At 43.5% G+C, this 19,206-nt stretch overlaps 2 protein-coding genes across 7 annotated transcripts in view; one reads left to right on the forward strand and one right to left on the reverse strand.

Moving 5' to 3' along the window:
* Positions 1–4,319: 4,319 nt before the first annotated feature.
* The window catches only part of LOC117249801 (high-affinity choline transporter 1-like), a 30,008-nt gene continuing 15,121 nt past the window's right edge, over positions 4,320–19,206 (reverse strand). Inside the window, exons 6-8 of the mRNA XM_033615531.2 lie at positions 9,686–9,839; positions 9,331–9,545; positions 4,320–7,912 (exon numbers count right to left, since the gene is read on the reverse strand). Coding sequence (XP_033471422.1) covers positions 7,370–7,912; positions 9,331–9,545; positions 9,686–9,839 — 912 coding nt within the window. The 3' untranslated portion in view covers positions 4,320–7,369. The remainder of the gene's footprint in view (positions 7,913–9,330; positions 9,546–9,685; positions 9,840–19,206) is intronic.
* Positions 15,360–18,967, forward strand: LOC117249802 (uncharacterized). Of its 6 annotated transcripts, none has more exons than XM_078165798.1 (3): positions 15,360–17,714; positions 17,779–17,855; positions 17,933–18,967. In XM_078165798.1, exon 1 carries the CDS (start codon positions 15,407–15,409, stop codon positions 17,327–17,329), a length of 1,923 nt encoding a protein of 640 aa, XP_078021924.1. In that variant the 5' UTR covers positions 15,360–15,406; the 3' UTR covers positions 17,330–17,714; positions 17,779–17,855; positions 17,933–18,967. The 6 variants fall into 6 exon arrangements, with proteins under 6 accessions (XP_078021924.1, XP_078021925.1, XP_078021922.1 ...); XM_078165799.1 differs by having other exon boundaries at positions 18,680–18,967; XM_078165796.1 differs by having other exon boundaries at positions 15,360–17,855.

The following is a 19,206-nucleotide window of genomic DNA, read 5'->3' on the forward strand; positions in this document are numbered from 1 at the left end:
TCTGCTTTTGTTTTTTTAAGAAGTCTGAAATAATAATTCAGAAAAAAAGAGCTGATTTTTTTCCCATGAAAATTTAATGAGCAGATTTTTTGTTTTTTAATTAAAACTTTTTAGAATTCTGACATAATGATCTCATTAACCCTATGGGCCCGAATGACGCAAAGTGCGTCCAAATTCACACCTGTTCTTATCTATGGATTTTCTCCGCAACCATTCGTCAAGCACTTGTCGGTAGTCGGTAATGTTTTTACAAGGAAAAAAAATTGTAAAGTTACACTAAAATTATGTATAACAAAGCTTTCAGCTTTGCACACACATTACTGTTGGATGGATTACTCGCAAATGCAGGGTCGCACAGAAATGCCACGCATATCACACGAAAGCGCAGGACCGGAGCTTTCCGATGATACAAACACACCATTGTGCTGTCATCCCATCACGCTTTAAATACAGATCAATTGTCTAAAATAAAACCTGACGAATTTCTTTACAATCCATTATACAAATCTTGTATCAGTCCTTTCATATAGTGAGGAATATCGTATCTTACCCGTCTTAGGCTTGCGTGTGTTTCTCCCTATCTATCCACATTTGTAGTCCGGCTTTCAAGATTCAAACTTTGTATGACAAAGTACTTTTGCAATGTGCCTTTTGTTCTAGGGATGCACCGAAATGAAAATTTGTGGCCGAAGCCGAAGCCGAATAATATTAAACGCTTGGCTGAATACCAAGTACCGAATACCGAATGCCGTTTTTTAGTTTTTCATTAGTTTTTGCAGATGAACCCCCTCCAGATTAGTGTTGTCACGGTACCAAAATTGGATCCCACGGTAGGATACCAGTGAAAGTATCACGGTTCTGAGTAGTATCAGGATACCACAGCAAAAATGAGGCAGATGTGCCTTTTGTCATTTATAAAAAGATAAATCACTTTTCTATAGTACATCAATGATATTTCAATGGAATAAATTACTTATTGACTTACTCATACTTCAAAAACAGCATCAATAAGTGATTAACATAGGGGGGATCAAAATAAAATAAATAAATAAAATAAAAATCAACCAAATCAACCAGCCACCCTCCCCTGACAAGTAAAGAACAGTCCCTAAAGTGCGGTGAGGTTTGTGGGCCGTTACCTGCCACTGAAAGAATAAAAGAGAGAAATGTGAACGGCTCGTTTCTCCTCTGATATGTCACATACTGTGTGCCGCCATGGCTCGGCTGTTCAGGTACTTTTGGGCAGTCATGACAACAAGTTATTCACCTGGAGCCGGACTTCTCCGTCACCGGTAAGCCGTTATCATGCGCCACCGTATTTGACAGCAATACATTCCTGTCTGTGTCTGTGACCCCCGTTCAACCCACAACCGGCGGGATTCGCCGTTTTGTTTCTGCTGCTGGTTGAAATCTGTATTCACACAGCTGAATGATTTATTTTGCCCACACAAAACTATTTTTAGTCGCAAATGCGAGTGCGGTGACGGACGGAGTAAAATATCGCCACACTGCCAACATTTTACTCCGTCTGTCACCGCACGCTGTTTGATTGCGTTATCAAAACACACCACTATTATTCGGCCTTGCTTTTCACTTATTCCACTGAATACCGAATGTGTGTTTTTTTGCAATATTCAGCCGAATATATTCGGTTACCAAATATTCGGTGCATCCCTATTTTGTTCCAATGATTGAAGCATTCATAAGAAGACCAGCGCACTTCACCTTTGCGCACCCAGACAACTGTAGCCTAATTATGCATGCGTGACGTAACCTGAGGTCACGTTCAGGGCAGGTCAGTTCAGGTCAGGTCAAAGAGCAGCACAGAGCACAGAGAAGTAAGTCAAGATCATGTCGAAAAGAAAACATCCAGAATTTTTTTTCACTGCAAACAAAGTGGCAAATATTATCTTGGAGGACATCATTGCACTTGGTTGACTTGGTTAAATTTTTCTATTCCTTAGATTTAAATATTGCATGTTTCTTTCAAATAAAACTTAAAAGATAAATTTTTGACTTGTGAATGAGTCAATGGAATTTCTTGCAATAATGAAAAAATCCTGGCAATCATGTCCGCCTGGCACAAACCACATGTTTTGGACAGCTGTGAAGTGACAGAATGTCCCACCATCATGGTTCTTTTAATGCCAGATTCCAGAGAGAGTCTTCCCTCTTCAGATATGGCAGAATATGTCTACTTCCAACTTGCTATGGTGATATACATGTAAAAATGTAAGAATTTAGTAACACAGATTTTGTTTTCATTGACATAAAAATGTATATAAAATACAGGCACATAGAAGGACAGGAAATGATGGCAAATCTGGATAGACAGATATAGCATGTGTAGCCTTTATAATGACTGTGATATGAGCTGAAAAGTAAAGGCAGTAAACATACCCCAAAAAAGGGCCCAAAGGGTTTAATTCAGAAAAAATAGCAGATTTTTTTCCCCATGAAAACTGTTTAATTCAGAAAAACAAATGCAGTTTTTTTCAATGAAGACTTACACACAAACACACAAACACATAATTATGAGGCAATAATCTTGTTAATTCAGAAAAATAGTTTTTTTTATTTCCATGAAAATTTAATAAATCTCATGAACTGAAAATTTAATAATCTCATAAGAGTTCCTCAACCTGTTCAGTTGAGCCTGTGTGAAGGCAACAGTTGTTATTCTTCAAATAAAGTGAGAGAGGGATCAGATGTAATATTACTTGCCAAAGACAATATTCTTTTAGCAAACGCAGATTGAAAACTTGACCCAAGTGTGTGACCCTCAGTCACTGGGGAGATATGAAAGGGTCTGTACTTTAGGTTCACTGTGTGTACAATTGCCAAACAAACATAAGTTCATCAGGTTCAGTTTGTTTTGTGTCATGCACCTGGAACACTTGGAGGTCAAAGTTGGAAAATTCAGCTGAAATACAAGAAGTTTCACAGATAACAGGCACTCCCGCTTTTGTCAAGTGCTGACATGCCGATAACAAGTGAGCTACAAAAACCTTAATCTCGCCTTGATTCCATCAGAAAATTGCAACTTGTCCTTGAATCCAAACACTGATGCCTTGACTTATCTGTGTCATGAGAGGACCAATTACCAATTAGCACACCTGAGGTTTTATAGTTTAAAACACATTCACACACACTTCTCAAGAATGACATGAAATATGCTCATTTTAATTTTTTTTTATATATATATTTTGCATAAAACAGTTGAAATGACTAGGTACCTATAAAGCAACCACCATCCAAGCAACAGCAAGAATTATACTGAGCAAAATTTTAAATGCAACAACAACAAACTTGCTCCCATTTTTTACAGGCGTAAGTTAAAGGGAAATTTCGGTTTATTTCAACCCGTCTCCTATCGTCCTAAATTTGGTTCAAGTGACTAGTGACATACAGATAATAGTTAGCATGTTAGCCGTTAGCCTAGATACAGCCATAGCGTCAGACCTGTTAAAACGTAAGTGAACGGGCATCCCTTCAAGTGCAAAGTTAGTCCACTAAACAAGCTTTTTTTCCACAAAGACCGCCTCATATCGTTAGGATAAATGTCAGAGAACATATAGAAAACGACATGTAAACATGTTGTCTTACCTTACCGGTGTGCTGCCATGTTTGTTTATCCCTCTAGCTCTGCTTTCCAAAGCGCAGCCGAAATATATCTCGCCAGCTCTAGCTGGATACTACCCCAGGTGGAGGTGTCTCGTCCTCGGTCACATCCAGACCTTGAAAATAAGGCTACAACCGCTCCCATTCCTTGCAACAGAGGCATTCCTCTCAGAGGCACTGGGGCACAGCATTCACAGGTACACCACCAATCTCCAGAGCTACGCAGCCTTGTGGCAGCCATTCCTCCTCTCTCGTCCTCTAATGTTACCTGTTGCGCCTCTCTCTCTCCTCCTTCTCCTCCGTTCAGGCGACTGTCCGGTTCTGCCTTCCAGCTGTTGCTGCTTGTTCAGGCACGCTATGAGATCGCTGCTTGTTCTCGCAATATTTCGGCCGTGCTTTGGAAAGCAGAGCTAAATGGTAAACAAACATGGCAGCACACCGGTAAGGTAAGACAACACGTTTACATGTCGTTTTCTATATGTTCTCTGACATTTATCCTAACGATATGAGGCGGTCTTTGTGGAAAAAAAGCTTGTTTAGTGGACTAACTTTGCACTTGAAGGGATGCCCGTTCACTTATGTTTTAACAGGTCTGACGCTACGGCTGTATCTAGGCTAACGGCTAACATGCTAACTATTATCTGTATGTCACTAGTCACTTGAACCAAATTTAGGACTATAGGAGACGGGTTGAAATAAACCAAAATTTCCCTTTAAAGATCTAAGATTTTTCATGCACTCAATAGATATACAGTGGCATGTAAAGGTTGAGGCACCCCTGGTCAAAATTTTGTTTACTGCAAGTAGTTAAATAAGTAGAAGATGAACTATTCACCAAAAGGCATGAATGTAAAGATGAAACATTTCTTCAATATTTTAAGTAGGATTTCTTTTTAATTTCAATCTTGCTGCAGCTGGCCCAGTCTTAAATTACAACCTTGGCCACTGCAGTGGAGAAGTAGGGGCCTCAGCCAACCTCGATGGTGAGCAACCAAACTGGATGGATCTTTGGCGTAACCTTGTATGGGGTCAAGATACAAGCAATAGATGCAAACCACATTTCCTAGAAACATGTTGGTGTATCATGCCCAGACGGGAGTCAGATGCAACACACCCAACATGCACCCAACCCTTTTCACCAGTCCCGTGGCTTTCCAGCAAGCACAGAACCCGAAAAGGAGCACACCATGTCCAAGAGATTGAACCATACAAATGTGCAAGGTGTAGACCACAAAACAGCTGAACAAGGCTGCCAACAGTGCCACACCATTTGTAGAGTTTGCATGGCCCACAGTGGGAGGGTCTCTGCCCATCCACCTGTCGGCTTCCGGGATGCACTCACAAAGCCATCTTGCAAAACATCTCTTGGAAAAAACCCAACTGGCCACACCATCACCAAAGCACAAAAACATCTCGTCAGTGCATCTGCGATGAATTTAATAGCTACGGCTCACTGTCATTGCAGTGGAACATCACGTAAAAGTGTCTGAAGTGATCCCATCGCAGCTGGCATCTAACCTTAGGCAGTTCTTGGCAGGCTTTGCAGGGAGGTGACTGCTGGCGCTTGAAGCAGTAGTGATAAAGGTTTGCTCTGGCATTGAGACCAGGACATGAAGGGCATTGATGAGATTGTAGAAGTGGTGACACCATCTGTGGAGAAAGCTGGTCAGTGGTCAAATCGCTGATCACTGACGAACGGAAGATGCTGAGAATATCATTTATGTCACATACTGTGGGCTCCACACATATTTGGGTAGGCACATCCTAATTAGCTGGCTATGTTTATGCAAATTTCAGTGGGTGAATGTGTGCTTGTCATTGGAGTAGAGTATTGTTCATAGAATCCACTGAAGGGTGAAACATGTTTGAGGTACAACCCTGTATACCATTCTGATATAGTCAGTGTTAATGGTACAGCCAGGGTATTTCTTTAAATGTGGGTAAATTCTCATTCTTATCAGCTCATCTGGGATGCCTCAAGAATCTATGTTGGGTCCTGTATTTTCTTAACCCATGAAAGCTTTATCTTGGTCAAATTATTTAGGCTTTCTTTCACTGCTTTGCTGACGACACTTTACAATTTATGTACCAAAAAAAAAAGAAAAAAAATCCTATTCCCACAGAAGTACTTTTAAGCTCTCATTGTTTGATTGTAATGTTACACATCATTTATAACGCATTCCCAAGCATGTTTACAGTATTATTTTTTTTAAAAAAAATGTGCTTTAAAAAATACTTGATTTGACTTGTTTAGTCCAAATGATGTGAACAACATTTTGAGTAAATTTCCTCTTAACTTTTTTTTTTATACAAATGAAGTGTTTATGGTCTGATTTTATTGGATTTGAGTCATTTTTGTTGACTCACTTAACAGTTTTGTACAGGACTTGTATTACAGAGATGGCAGCCTCTGGGGCTGAAAAATGAAGCCAACATGCATGTACCAAACACTGCAGTTCCTCAAATGGCAACTTAACACTGGCTCCTTGAGCAAGTCAGTCCCCCTTAAAACACTCAACTTTACAGCAGAAATAAACATGTTAGCAGCCTGGTACTCAAAATGGTTTTGGTTTCTAGGCTTGGGTGCTATTGTGGTATTACCTTATACAAGGTTATTTAGAAATCCCAACAGTATAATTTTCAATACTGTCAAAAATACACACGTCCATCTTACTATTTCACTTGTACCGAGAAGCTTAAATGATCAATTATTTTACCTGGCAGAGACTGCGGGGAAAACGGCACATTTGCAAAATGTAGTAAATTCACATTGTGGGGTTGGGGGGTTGGGGAGCAGTGCTGCACACTAGTACCATCATACCATCAAAGTTATTACGGTTTCAAAAAATAGATACTGCCCAAGCTTATTTGTCTCTTAAGCTAATTTTCCCATTGTACAACGAGTGAATTTAATAGGGCTCACACTTTTCAATGTAAATAAGGCTGAAAGTCATGCATAGCTAAGAGCGTGACTAATTTAATTGACAGCTCAGTGCTGTTCATTGACAAGTCACTATCACAGCGACATCGCTGGTTGGGTAACCATCCCAGCCAACTTTTGTATGTGGGGCCCATGTGGGTAGAAAATGAGCTGAAAATGGGCCCTATATGGGACTGTCCACCGGTTACATATTGGCCCCATGACATTTACCCACATGGGTGGGTGTTTACCCAAGTGGGCCCCAGATAAGATGCTCATTTCAGACCCATACCCACTCTGTAGTCAGGTAGCCCCAGCATGACCCATGTGGACAACTGGCCAATACCAATACGGAACACATGGACATTCCCAACTATGGCCCATTTTTCAGCCCATGTACTGCCCTGTGCACGCAAAACTCAGATTTTACGACCGCGCAGACTCCGCTCCACGCACCAGTGTCACACAAAAGACTGCTCGGCATGTATTTTTCACATTCACATTTTTACAGGAAACTACAGCATGGAAGTGCATTTTGGAATTTTGTCATTTTGGAACGAATTTTGCTGAAACTGGTTAAAGTGTCAGCTGGTTGCAATCTGCAGTCCTTACCACGAGATGCCAGTAAGTCATATAAATCATACACACTGCTCATTTTAACATCTCCAAATAGTATCACAAATATAAAACAATAACTAAAAAAGAAACTGGCATCAATCATATGAAACAAAGTCAAATCATCTCAAAAAATTACCCAAAACATTGTGTGACAAACCATCCTAAACAATCAGGTGCCAATATATATCAAGCACATTTGAAAAAAAACCCTCAGCATTTTGTATCCAGCAATGGTTCAGAGGCAAATTTATCTTTTTCATTTTCATCAGCCTCATCACCATCACCTTCTCTGGCACCATCTGCTGGTGCTCCCTGGGATTTCACCTTGAACACATCCCACCTCTCCGGAAGGATCCCCTTGTTAAACAGGAGTGAGGCCACATAGGAAACTATGAGAATGGAGACCAGCACAAACAGCATGCAAATGGTCTTGACGGGAGAGCGCTGAATGTAAACACCATCTTCTAAAGTGCAGCCTGGGAACTGCAGGATCACAGGAAGACCAAACATCGGCTCTCCACACAACAGTCTCATTACCACTGCAACAAGGTAGCCTGCGATCGCCCCGCAATTGTTGGAAACTTCTGTGAAGAGGACGCAGATCAGTTGAGGGAATAAAATGGTGTAAGTCAGGTCTGAGCTCAGGATCCAGAACACCATCACGCTGTTGTTGAGGGAGGCGAGCGACGTTCCCAGAAGTCCTGCGACCACTATGGAGAGACGAATCACCCACTGCAGCTCTTTATCTGATGCCTAAAGCAGACAAAATAAAACCTGAGTATTTAATCCTTAATGAAATATCTGTAGATAACATCTAAAGAAGAAATACACTTACTGGGCACTTTATTAGGTACACCTATTCCACTGCTTGTTAACACTATCTAATCAGCCAATCATGTGACAGCAACTCAACGCATTTAGGCATGTGGACATGGTCAAGATGACCTGCTGAAGTTCAAACCGAGCATCAGAATTGGGAAGAAAGGTGATTTACAGTTAGTGACTTTGAACATGGCATGGTTGTTGGTGCCAGACGGGTTGGTCTGAGTATTTCAGAATCTACTGGGATTTTCACACACAACCATCTCTAGGGTTTACAGAGGATAGTCTGAAAAAGAGAAAATATTCAGTGAGCGATAGTTCTGTAGGTGAGAATGCGTTGTTGATGCCAGAGGTCAGAGGAGAATGGTCAGATTGGTTCAAGATGACAGAGAGGCAACAGTAACTCAAATAACCACTTGTTACAACCAAACTATGCAGAAAACCATCTCTGGCCCAACAACACATCAAACCTTAAGGCACATGGGCTACAGCAGCAGAACACCACACCGGGTGCCACTCCTGTCAGCTAAGAACAGGAAACTGAGGCTACAATTCACACAGGCTCACCAAAACTGGACAATAGAAGATCAGAAAAACTTTGCCTGGTCTGATGAGTCTGGGTTTCTGCTGCAACATTCATATGGTAGGGTCAGAGTTTGGCGTAAATAACATGAAAGCATGGATCCATCCTGCCTTGTATCAACGGTTCAGGCTGGTGGTGGTGGTGTAATGGTGTGGGGGATATTTTCTTGGCACACTTTGGGCCCCTTAGTACCAAATGAGCATCGTTTAAACACCACAGCCTACCTGAGCATTGCTGCTGACCGTGTCCATCCCTGTATGACCACAGTGTACCCACCTTCTAATGGCTACTTCCAGCAGGATAACGCACCATGTCACAAAGCTCAAATCACAAAGTGGTTTCTTGAACATGACAGTGAGTTCACTGTACTCCAATGGCCTCCACAGTCACCAGATCTCAATCAATAGAGCACCTTTGGGATGTGGTGGAACGGGAGATTCACATCATGGATGTGCAGCCAACAGATCTGCAGCAACTGTGTGATGCTATCATGTCAATATGGACCAAAAGCTCTGAGGAATGTTTCTGACACCTTGCTGAATATATGCCACGAAAAATTAAGGCAGTTCTGAAGTCAAAAGGGGGTCCAACCCAGTACTTGCAAGGTGTACCTAATAAAGTGGCCAATGAGTGTATATGCAAAGTACCTTACGTGTACATCACATGACATATAGTGATTTGAAGAACAGTCAATACATGTTTACTTTAGAAAAAAGGCAGGGATTAGTTAACAGCAAACTGAGACTGTACTGTGATTGTACTGCACCTGACTCCTGATGGTCTGGTAGATGTTGGTGGTGAAGATGGTGGTTGCAGACAAAATATTAGAGTCAGCAGATGACATCACTGCAGCAGCAATGGCTCCCACGCCAAAAGCAGAAATGTATCTTGGGGTTAAATGCCAAAGGATGATGGGCAACACCATGGCCGCCTCCCCTCGTTCATATGGAGAAGGAGAACCATATGAGGTGGAGTTCCAGTCTGAAATATAGGAGCCAAGACAAACAACAATAAATACTGATTTACCAATGTGGAATGTTGGAGACAGGCTCACTAACAATACTTTCTAACCTTGCTCAATATGGCCACCATGACTACCCTGATATGACAGTAAAGATTACCTGTTGAAGCTGCAACAGCTCCGATCAGTACAGATGGGATTCCCGCAATGATCACGGCTACTGCCGCCATAAAACAAATGATTCTAGCTGTGGATGTGGAGCTGGAGGAGAGTATCCTTTGATGGAAATCCTGCAGAGCCATATTGCCCACACACTAGAAAATAAAACATGGGAGACCAACCAAGCTACCGTCTATTATCGTGATATTGATGTAGACATTATATTTAGGGAATGTTGCTGAAAATAATGAAGAGGCGACATCTGTTGATCCAAACTAGCTTCACAACGAAATGAGCAATATTTCTCTTAATAATCAGTTATTGGGGAGTGATCTTAACAGAAATAATAATTGGTAAGTGCAAATTTGTAATATGCACTCTATTGAGGTAAATTGCAATTTTCATTGCTTTTAGCTCCATGTAAGAGTCTTCAGATAACTGAGATTTGTTTAAATAGGCACTGGGTTATAAAATATGGAAGCATACTGCTGCCATGTTAGATAAACTCTGATCAGTATCAGGTATCAATCAATCAATCAATCAATCAATTTTATTTATAAAGCCCAATATCACAAATCACAATTTGCCTCACAGGGCTTTACAGCAAACGACATCCCTCTGTCCTTTGGACCCTCACAGCCGACAAGGAAAAACTCCCCAAAAAAACCCCATTAACGGGGAAAAAAACGGTAGAAACCTCAGGAAGAGCAAATGAGGAGGGATCCCTCTTCCAGGACGGACAGACGTGCAATAGATGTCGTACAGAACAGATCAACATGATAAATTAACAGTAATCCGTATGACGCAATGAGACAGAAAGAGAGAGAGACAGAGATAGTTGCAGGACAGACAGTAATGATAATAGCTTACAACAACATTAATTAAAGTAATAATATTATAATAATAATTATGGCTATTGTGGTACAATATGTAGAAAGTATATATTAATATCTGGTAGTATACATATGTGACAATAATCATATGTGTATAATAACAGAAGTATGACTAAGGATAACAGCAGCAGGAGGCATCAGGCAGGATCACGGCAGCAGCACAACCACACACATCACACTATCCAGGCACCGCTGCGATATAAGTTAACCTGCGAGACAGTGGAGCACGAAGGCTCCGGAGAAGAAGCCGAGTTAGTGACATCCAGAATGGCAGAGTTAGCAAGATGCAGTAATAGAATACGAGAGAGAGAGAGAGAGAGAGAGAGAGAGAGAGAGAAGGTGCTCGGTGTATTATAGGAGGTACCCTGGCAGACTAGGCCTAAGTCAGCCTAACTAGGGGCTGGTACAAGGCAAGCCTGAGCCAGCCCTAACTATAAGCTTTATCAAAGAGGAAAGTCTTAAGTCTAGTCTTAAATGTGGAGATGGTGTCTGCCTCCCAGACCGCAACAGGAAGATGATTCCACAGGAGAGGAGCCTGATAGCTGAAGGCTCTGGCTCCTGATCTACTTTCGGAGACTTTAGGGACCACGAGTAACCCTGCATTCTCAGAGCACAGTGTTCTGGTGGGATAATATGGCACTCTCTCAGTTCTGGATTTTACAAGGAGCAAGTGCAGAGAAGCTAAAACAGGAGAGATATGATCTCGTTTCTTAGTTCCTGTTAGTACACGTGCTGCTGCATTCTGAATTAGCTGGAGAGACTTACTAGAGCTACCTGATGATAGAGAGTTACAGTAATCAAGCCTTGAGGTAACAAAAGCGTGGACCAATTTTTCTGCATCTTTTCGGGTCAGGATAGGCCTAATTTTAGCAATATTATGCAGATGAAAAAACGCAGTACATGAGGTTTGTTTTAAATGAGAATTAAAAGACAAATCTTGGTCAAATATTACTCCGAGGTTTCTTACATGCTCATCCAGGTTTTTAAGTCTTTAAGGCATTTTTGAAGTTTAGTTAATTGATCAGTTTCTTCTGGCTTTATCGATAAATACAATTGTGTATCATCCGCATAACAATGGAAATTTACAGAGTGATTTCTAATGATGTTACCTAAGGGAAGCATATATAGAATGAATAGGATTGGTCCGAGCACAGAACCTTGTGGAACTCCAAAACAAACTTTAGTACGTAGAGATGAGTCATCATTAACATGAACGAACTGAAAACAGTCAGATAAATAAGATTTAGACCAGCTTAGCAAAGGTTTTGTGTTGTATGTTGTTTACGTTATTATAATAAAACTTCAATTATACTCCCAGTCCCTTTTACTAGCCCTGTGTGGCTACACATTTTGACAAATAAAGGCCTTTCTCAATTAGACACCTGGTCTGGTTGCCAAGCAGTTAATTCGCATGTATAAAACCAGATTGTTGGCTACCTCAAATTATGTGTCCATTCCTCTATTACACTGTAAGTTATTCATATTCCTTCAGTCCATAAGGTTCCTCAGATCAGAAGAGTCAAAAAGGTTTTAATGAAATGTAGCAGCATAGAGGTGTTTATCCTTTGTGATTTGCCACTGTTTATAATGAGCGCCGCTGGTGGCCACTGATGAGGTGGGCCAGTATAAAAGCGGCAGTCCACCCACCAGTTCTTCCTTTTTGGAGGTGTTGCTGCGACGGTGGCACGGAGATTTAAAATTGTGTTTGATAAAGAATCTGAGAAGATAATCGACAGAATTAACTTTGAGTGAACGTGTGTGAGTCTACGAGCTGGTCTCCTCGCTCCAGTCGGGTGAAAATGGGCTCCCGCAGCGGTTTTCGCGGTCGGGGAGGCTTTACTCGTGTTGCAGGAAATCTGGACTGAGACTCCATGGCTGGGCACAGCTGGTCCGGGAATGGGTCGGGCTCTGAGATAGGGCAAGACTGGAACAATGATGAGATGGAGCTGGAAGGAGATAAGGGACAGAAGAGGGGAGATCCGAACCAGCAAGAAAGTTTGAGAGGAGGAAACACTCACAAGAGGCAGAGAAGTGAGGTAGGTGTGAGTTTGGATGAAAGTGTGAAAGGGAGAGGTTTAGCCCAGAGGGAGGGCAATAAGCTGGTGGTGATCTTACGCTTTGGGGAGGCTGAGCAGAAAAAGATGAAAGCTATTAATCCACTGATGCTGACAAAAGACCTAGGCAAACAGCTGGGGGAGATCAAATTTGCTAAAGTGCTACCTGATGGGAATCTCCTGGTGTCATGCTCAGATGAGGGACAAGTAGAAAAAGCTAAGGGTATGAAAGAGGTAGTGACGCTAAAGGTGGTTCAGTCTGGGAGGGTGGGGGAGCGCAGGACAGGTGGTTGTAAGGGAGTGATAGCAGGGGTGCCCTTATGTTTGAAAATGGAGGAGCTGCAGGAGAATCTGGTGGGGGGAAAGATCCTGAGGGTGGAGAGGTTGCAGAGGACGAGAGAGGGGGTGAAAACGGATAGTGAGGCGGTTTTGCTTGAATTTGAGGGGCAGGTGCTGCCTGGTAGAGTGCTGCTGGGTTTTGTAAACTATCCAGTCAGGGCTTATGTGCCAAGGCTGCTGAGATGTTACAACTGCCAGCGGTTTGGCCATACAGCCCAGAACTGTTAGGAGGAGAGGAGGTGTGCCAGAGGTGGGGGGGGCCATGGCTATGGGGAGTGTGGAAATGGGGTGCCGCCCAAGTGTTGTAACTGTGGGGGAGATCATAAAGTGGCATTTGGGGGTTGTGAGGTTTTAAGGAGGGAGTCACAAGTCCAAAAGGTGAGGGCTGAGGGAGGACTCTCATATGCTGAAGCTGTGAGGGTGGTGAGAGGACAAGGCACAGAGACCATCAGGAATGAGTCGAGGAAGGTGGTCGTTCAGGAGGTAGAGAGACAGGTTTCTGACAGGATTTATATAGATAAGAAAGCTCTGGTCACCTTCGTAGCAGGTGTGATAAACTGCACATATGGGGTCACGTCTAAAACAGCTAAGATCCAGCTAGTGGTTAAAACAGCGGTGAGTCACCTGGGAGTAGAGGGGCTGTCATGGAAGGAGATACAGAGGGACCTACAGGCTGCATGGGACTTACAGAACTCTTAACATTCATGGTGGTTCTCTTACAGTGGAATGCTCGGAGCTTACTGGCCAACGGCCAGGAGTTTAAGCATTTTGTGAGGGAACTGGATTGCAAACCTGACATCATTTGTATTCAAGAAACTTGGCTAAAGCCGAATCTGGATTATGTGCTATATGGGTATACTGGGGTGCGTAGGGACAGAGAGGATGGTGGTAGGGGTGGAGGGTGTCTTACTTTAATTAGGCTAGGTGTTTCCTTTAGGGTACTGGAACTGGGGGTGGATCTTGAATATATTGTAGTGGAAATATGGGATACAGGAGTGGAGATGGTGGTGATTAACTACTATAATCCTTGTAAGAGGCTGGCGTTAGAGCGATTGTTAGAGGTTAAGGGACAGAAGAAGTAGGGTGGTTTGGTGCGCTGACTTTAATGCTCACAGCACTCTGTGGGGGGGATTTCAGACAGATGTGAATGGAGCAAGGATAGAAGAACTAATGGACGAGAGAGAATTAGTGTGCCTTAATGATGGTAGGGGAACTAGGTTAAACTGGGCGACTGGTAATGAGTCTGTGTTGGACCTGACATTGGTTACTGCCCTGCTCGCTGGGGTGAGTCAGTGGGAGGTTTGGTCTGAGTCTACTGTAGGTAGTGATCACTATCCCGTATTGTGCACGCTAGGTGGTCGGGTGGAGGGGGGTGTAGGGGGTGGTAACACTCGGTGGGTGTTAGGTAAGGCGGACTGGAGTTTATTTAAGATGACTAGTGAAGAGATTTTAGGTAAGACTGACTTATTGGTGGATGTTGATGAGGTAAATAAGGGTTTCTCATCGGGGGTTATAGAGGCAGCAGAGAGAGCGATACCTCAGAGTAGGGGTGGGAGGGAGAGGAAGCTGGTCCCATGGTGGTCTGAGGAGTGTCAGCAGGCGGTGAGGGAAAGGAATAGGGCATTTAGGTTAGTTAAGAAGACACTTTCCCAACAGCATCTGTTCCAGTATAAAAGAGCCCAGGCACTTCTGAGGAAGATAGTGAGGAGGGCAAAGAGAGCAGCCTGGAGGGGGTATTGTAGTGGAATAGGGCGGACAACGCCAGTGGGAGAAGTGTGGGGGATGATAAAGAAGATGGGGGGTCTGATCTGAAGAATCTGTCTGAAGAAGGAATAAGGAGGAGGGAAGCTACCTTGAGCCTCCATCCAGGTGTGGTAGGTAGGAAGGAGAGGGGAAGGGATATTCTTGATGAACCTTTTACGTTAGCAGAGATGGTAAGAGCTATAAATAAGTCCAAGCCCACTTCTCCTGGCAAAGATAGGGTGTGTTATAAAATGCTGCAAAACCTGGGGGATGAGGCTTTGGGGGCGTTGTTGTATATCTACAACAGAGTGTGGGAGGAGGGGAAACTGCCGCAGGGGTGGAAAGAAGCAGTGGTAGGTGCCGGTCCGGAAACCAGGCAAGGACCCTACATTACCATCTAGCTACAGACCAATAGCTTTGACTTCTAATATTTGCAAAGTGATGGAGAGGATGGTGACAGACAGGTTATATTATGTGCTGGAGAGGAGAGGTGTAATGGCGGGTTATCAGTGTGGTTTTAGGAGAGGAAGAAACACCATGGATGCTGTGATTAGACTAGAGGATGAGGTAAGGAGAGCCCAGGCTAACAAGGAGTCAGTGATAGCTGTATTTTTTGATATAGAGAAGGCTTATGACATGATGTGGAGAGAAGGTCTGCTGATAAAATTGCACAAGTTGGGAATAGGTGGGAGAATGTTTAATTGGATTAGAGATTTTTTAACTGACAGAAAGATTCAGGTTCGGATTGGCTCTGTTTTGTCCAGTCAGTTCCAGATCAGTAACGGGACTCCTCAGGGGAGTGTCATCAGTCCTCTTCTCTTTACTATAATGATTAATGACATTTTTGCTGGGGTACAGGGGGACATAGGGAGGTCCCTGTTTGCTGACAATAGGGCTCTCTGGAAAAGGGGGAGATGTTTGGAAAATGGGGTAAGGAAGGTGCAGGAAGCAATAGATGAAGTAGAGCAGTGGGGGTTGAAATGGGGCTGCAGGTTCTCAGTGGAGAAGACGCAGACTGTGTTCTTCACAAGGAAGAAGGTGGAAGATGGTCTCAAGCTCAGGTTATATGGGCAAGAGCTGGAGAGGGTTGAGTCTTTTAAGTATTTGGGGGTGGTATTTGATGCTCGTCTGACGTGGGAAAGCCATGTTAAGAGGATAGGAGAAAGGGGAAAAAAGGTGTTGAATGTGATGAGGTGCTTAGCAGGTAGGAGTTGGGGGGCTAGTTGTGAGGCTTTGAGGGCAGTGTATGTGTCACTGGTGAGGTCGGTGCTGGACTATTGCTGTTTGGTGTATGGGTCGGCGGCCCAGACACACCTCAGGAAACTGGATGTGCTTCAGGCCCAGGCTTTAAGGATCTGCAGTGGGGCATTTAAGTCTTCGTCAGTATCTGCTCTGCAAGTGGCCATGAATGAAATGCCACTGGAAATAAGAAGGGGACAGCTGATGGCTAATTACTGGTCTAGTTTGCAGGGACATGGAGACTCTCACCCTACTATGGGGGTGCTAAGGGACTGCTGGGAGAATGGAAAGAGTAGAAAGAAGAACTTTGGCCGAGTAGGTAAGGATGTGGCAGGAGAGTTTGGAGTAGGGGGGTTACGGTTATGCCCATCGGTGGTGTACCCAGTCGTGGCTCCCTGGATGTTGGAGTGGCCTGTAGTGGATTGGCGGCTGTTGGAGGAGAAAAAGACTGGAAGAGGGGTGGATTTGGTAGGGGTCTTTAAGAGTCTCACTCAGGTTTCTTATAGGGATTTTACTCTGATATTTACAGATGGATCGAAGGACATGGAGACCGGGGTGACAGTGTTTGGAGTAATTGTTCCAGAGAAGGGGGTGTCACTTAACTGTAGGACTACGAACAGACTGAGTGTGTACACTGTGGAGATGGTAGCTGTGCTGATGGCGCTCAGATGGGCTAAGCATGCTCGGGTGGAGAGGGTGTTAATATGCTGTGACTCGGCTTCAGTGTTAACTAGCTTAAGGTCCTTCCATTCTGGAAGCAGGCAGGGCTTGCTATATGAAATTTTGATGTGTGTGACTCGGTGTGTGAGTCAGGGTAGTATTGTGAGATTTCTGTGGGTTCCTGCACATATAGGAGTGGGGGGCAATGAAGAGGCAGATGTGTTAGCTAAGAGGGCTCTAAAGAAGGAGAGAGTAGATATGCATATTAGGATTAGTAAAGCAGAGGCAAAGGGGATAATTTGGGAAAAGGCAAATCAGTTGTGGCAGGCTAGATGGGATAAGGAAGAGAAGGGTCGGCACTTCTACCAAGTGCAGAGTAGTGTTAAAGGGCAGGGGGTCAGGAGTGGCAGCAGGAGGGATGAAATAGTATGGATGAGGCTAAGGTTGGGACACTGTGCGCTGAATAAAACACTGAAGATGATAGGGAGGCACCAGTCAGGGTTATGTGAGAGGTGTGGGGAGGAGGAAGAATCAGTGGAACATGTATTGCTGTGGTGTAGGGCATATGAAGAACATAGGAGAAAGATGAGGGACAAGATGAGAAGTATGGGGATCCTGGGATTTGAGCTAAAAGATATACTCAGTGAGGGCAGTGGGGCTAAATTGAAGATGGTGGTGGAGTTTCTGAAGAGCATAGGGGTGTATGACAGAATATAAGGATAAGGGATGTAGGAAATATGTAACTATTATTATTATTTATTTAATTATATTATTATTTAATTAATTAATTTAGTTTTTTTTATTTTATTTATTTGTATTTTTATTTATTTATTTATTTATATTTTTATATATTTTTTGTTAGTTAATTAAACAATTTATTTCTATTTATTTACTTAGGGCAAGGAAATGAGCAAGTAGGGTTATTGGAGCCTGACCCACACCCGGGTCAGAAGGTGGCGGTAATGCCCGTTGTAAAGGTGGCCAACCGCCGTTAAACTCCACGAAGAAGAAGAAGAAGAAGAAGAAGAAGAAGAAGACAGTTCTTCCTTTGCGCCTCCGTCACCTCTCCGGCCCCCTGTATGCGCTGCTGCGTGTGTCTGTGGTAGGTGTCCTCTCTCTGCGGTATGGTTGATGCTGTCCGGTGGCTAATGCTAGTGTGATCACAGGTAAATGCTGGTGGCTGCCAGGGGTCCTCTCTCCCTCCCTCCTCTCGTGTGTGTGTGTGTCCATCGCTGCTAAAAAGGTATGTATGTGTAGCATAACGTGCACCGCGTCATCATCAGTGTACTTAATATTGCTAATAATATTTTTCTTGATTAGGAATTACTGTAACCAGCTTATTGGGGCGCTGCTGTTTTGTCTCCACTGCGGCTGCTGCCTCCCCTGCTTCTGCTGTTTTGTCTCCACTGCGGCTGCTGCTGCCTCCCCTGCTTCTGCTGTTTTGTCTCCACTGCGGCTGCTGCTGTCTCCCCTGCTTCTGCTGTTTTGTCTGCTGTTTTGTCTCCGCTGTGGCTGCTGCTTTGCCTCCACCGCGTCTGCGGCGTGTCTCTGCTGCGGCTTCGCTTTTATGGCACAGCGCCACGCGGCGGTCTTATAAACCACTTTGTAGCTCTGCTTCAACAAAATAGACCCTTGGTGACTGTTTCAACGTCCGGTGCGGGCAGTTGCTCGGCCGCACGCCGGGGCATGGTTCTCTATTTATATGGAATGCATGTGTGAAAGCGTGGGTTTCCACCATTATTTTTGCTTATTTGTATAGGTTTATTTGTATGTTTTGTTTGGGTTGAACTTGATTCGGTCTGTTTGTGTAACTCATTTGCTAATTAATTGAATTAATTTGAAAGGTCCTTGATGCAATTAGGAAACTGTTTTGTTTTTCTGTTCTTTAGCCTTATTTTCTTTTTTGTTTGGGCTATATTTGTTTGAATCCGAATTGGGTAGTTATTGGTTGATATATTTTGTTGAGTTTAAGTTTGTGCCCTGCCCCTTTAATTATAATTTTGTTAGATTTTGCTTTGTGTTTTTGTTGCAACCCCATTAATTTGTTTTATCTTCCCCTCTTTTCAGTGGCTGGAGGCCGGTGGTGGCGGTGTTGGTGATCTGGTGTTGGCACCCTTCTGTCTTGTCTGCTGTGTTCCTGGGAGTGGGTTACTTCACTGAGTGTGTGTCTGCCACGTGTGTCCGGTGATATAAGTTGATTTCTGTTTTTTTTTGGTGGATCCTTCCCCTGCACTAGGCCCCGTCCATCAACTAGGCCTCAGCCCTGATCAGTTTCCTTTTCCCCTCCCTGCGTGACATTTTTAATTATGGTTTTTACCCAATTTGTTTAATAAAGTGTATTTTTATCAATTGGAACCACGTCTCACGCCTCTTGAGTAAACGTACCTGTGTGCCTTGTATTGCAAAAATAATTCTCTGGGTGAAATTCCCAGGGTGGCGTTGTTGACAACCTTAGCTTTACTATCCTTACTCCTCCTCCTCGCCACAGAAAATTAACCCAAGTTGTGAATATTGTTTAGAGGATAAAGTGGTGCTGTGTTGGTATGCCGGGTGCTGTAATGCTCGAGTGTCATAACTCACTCTCTCTCTGATAC

Source organism: Epinephelus lanceolatus, chromosome 24 (genome assembly GCF_041903045.1).
Source record: "Epinephelus lanceolatus isolate andai-2023 chromosome 24, ASM4190304v1, whole genome shotgun sequence".
Lineage (NCBI taxonomy): Eukaryota > Metazoa > Chordata > Actinopteri > Perciformes > Serranidae > Epinephelus > Epinephelus lanceolatus.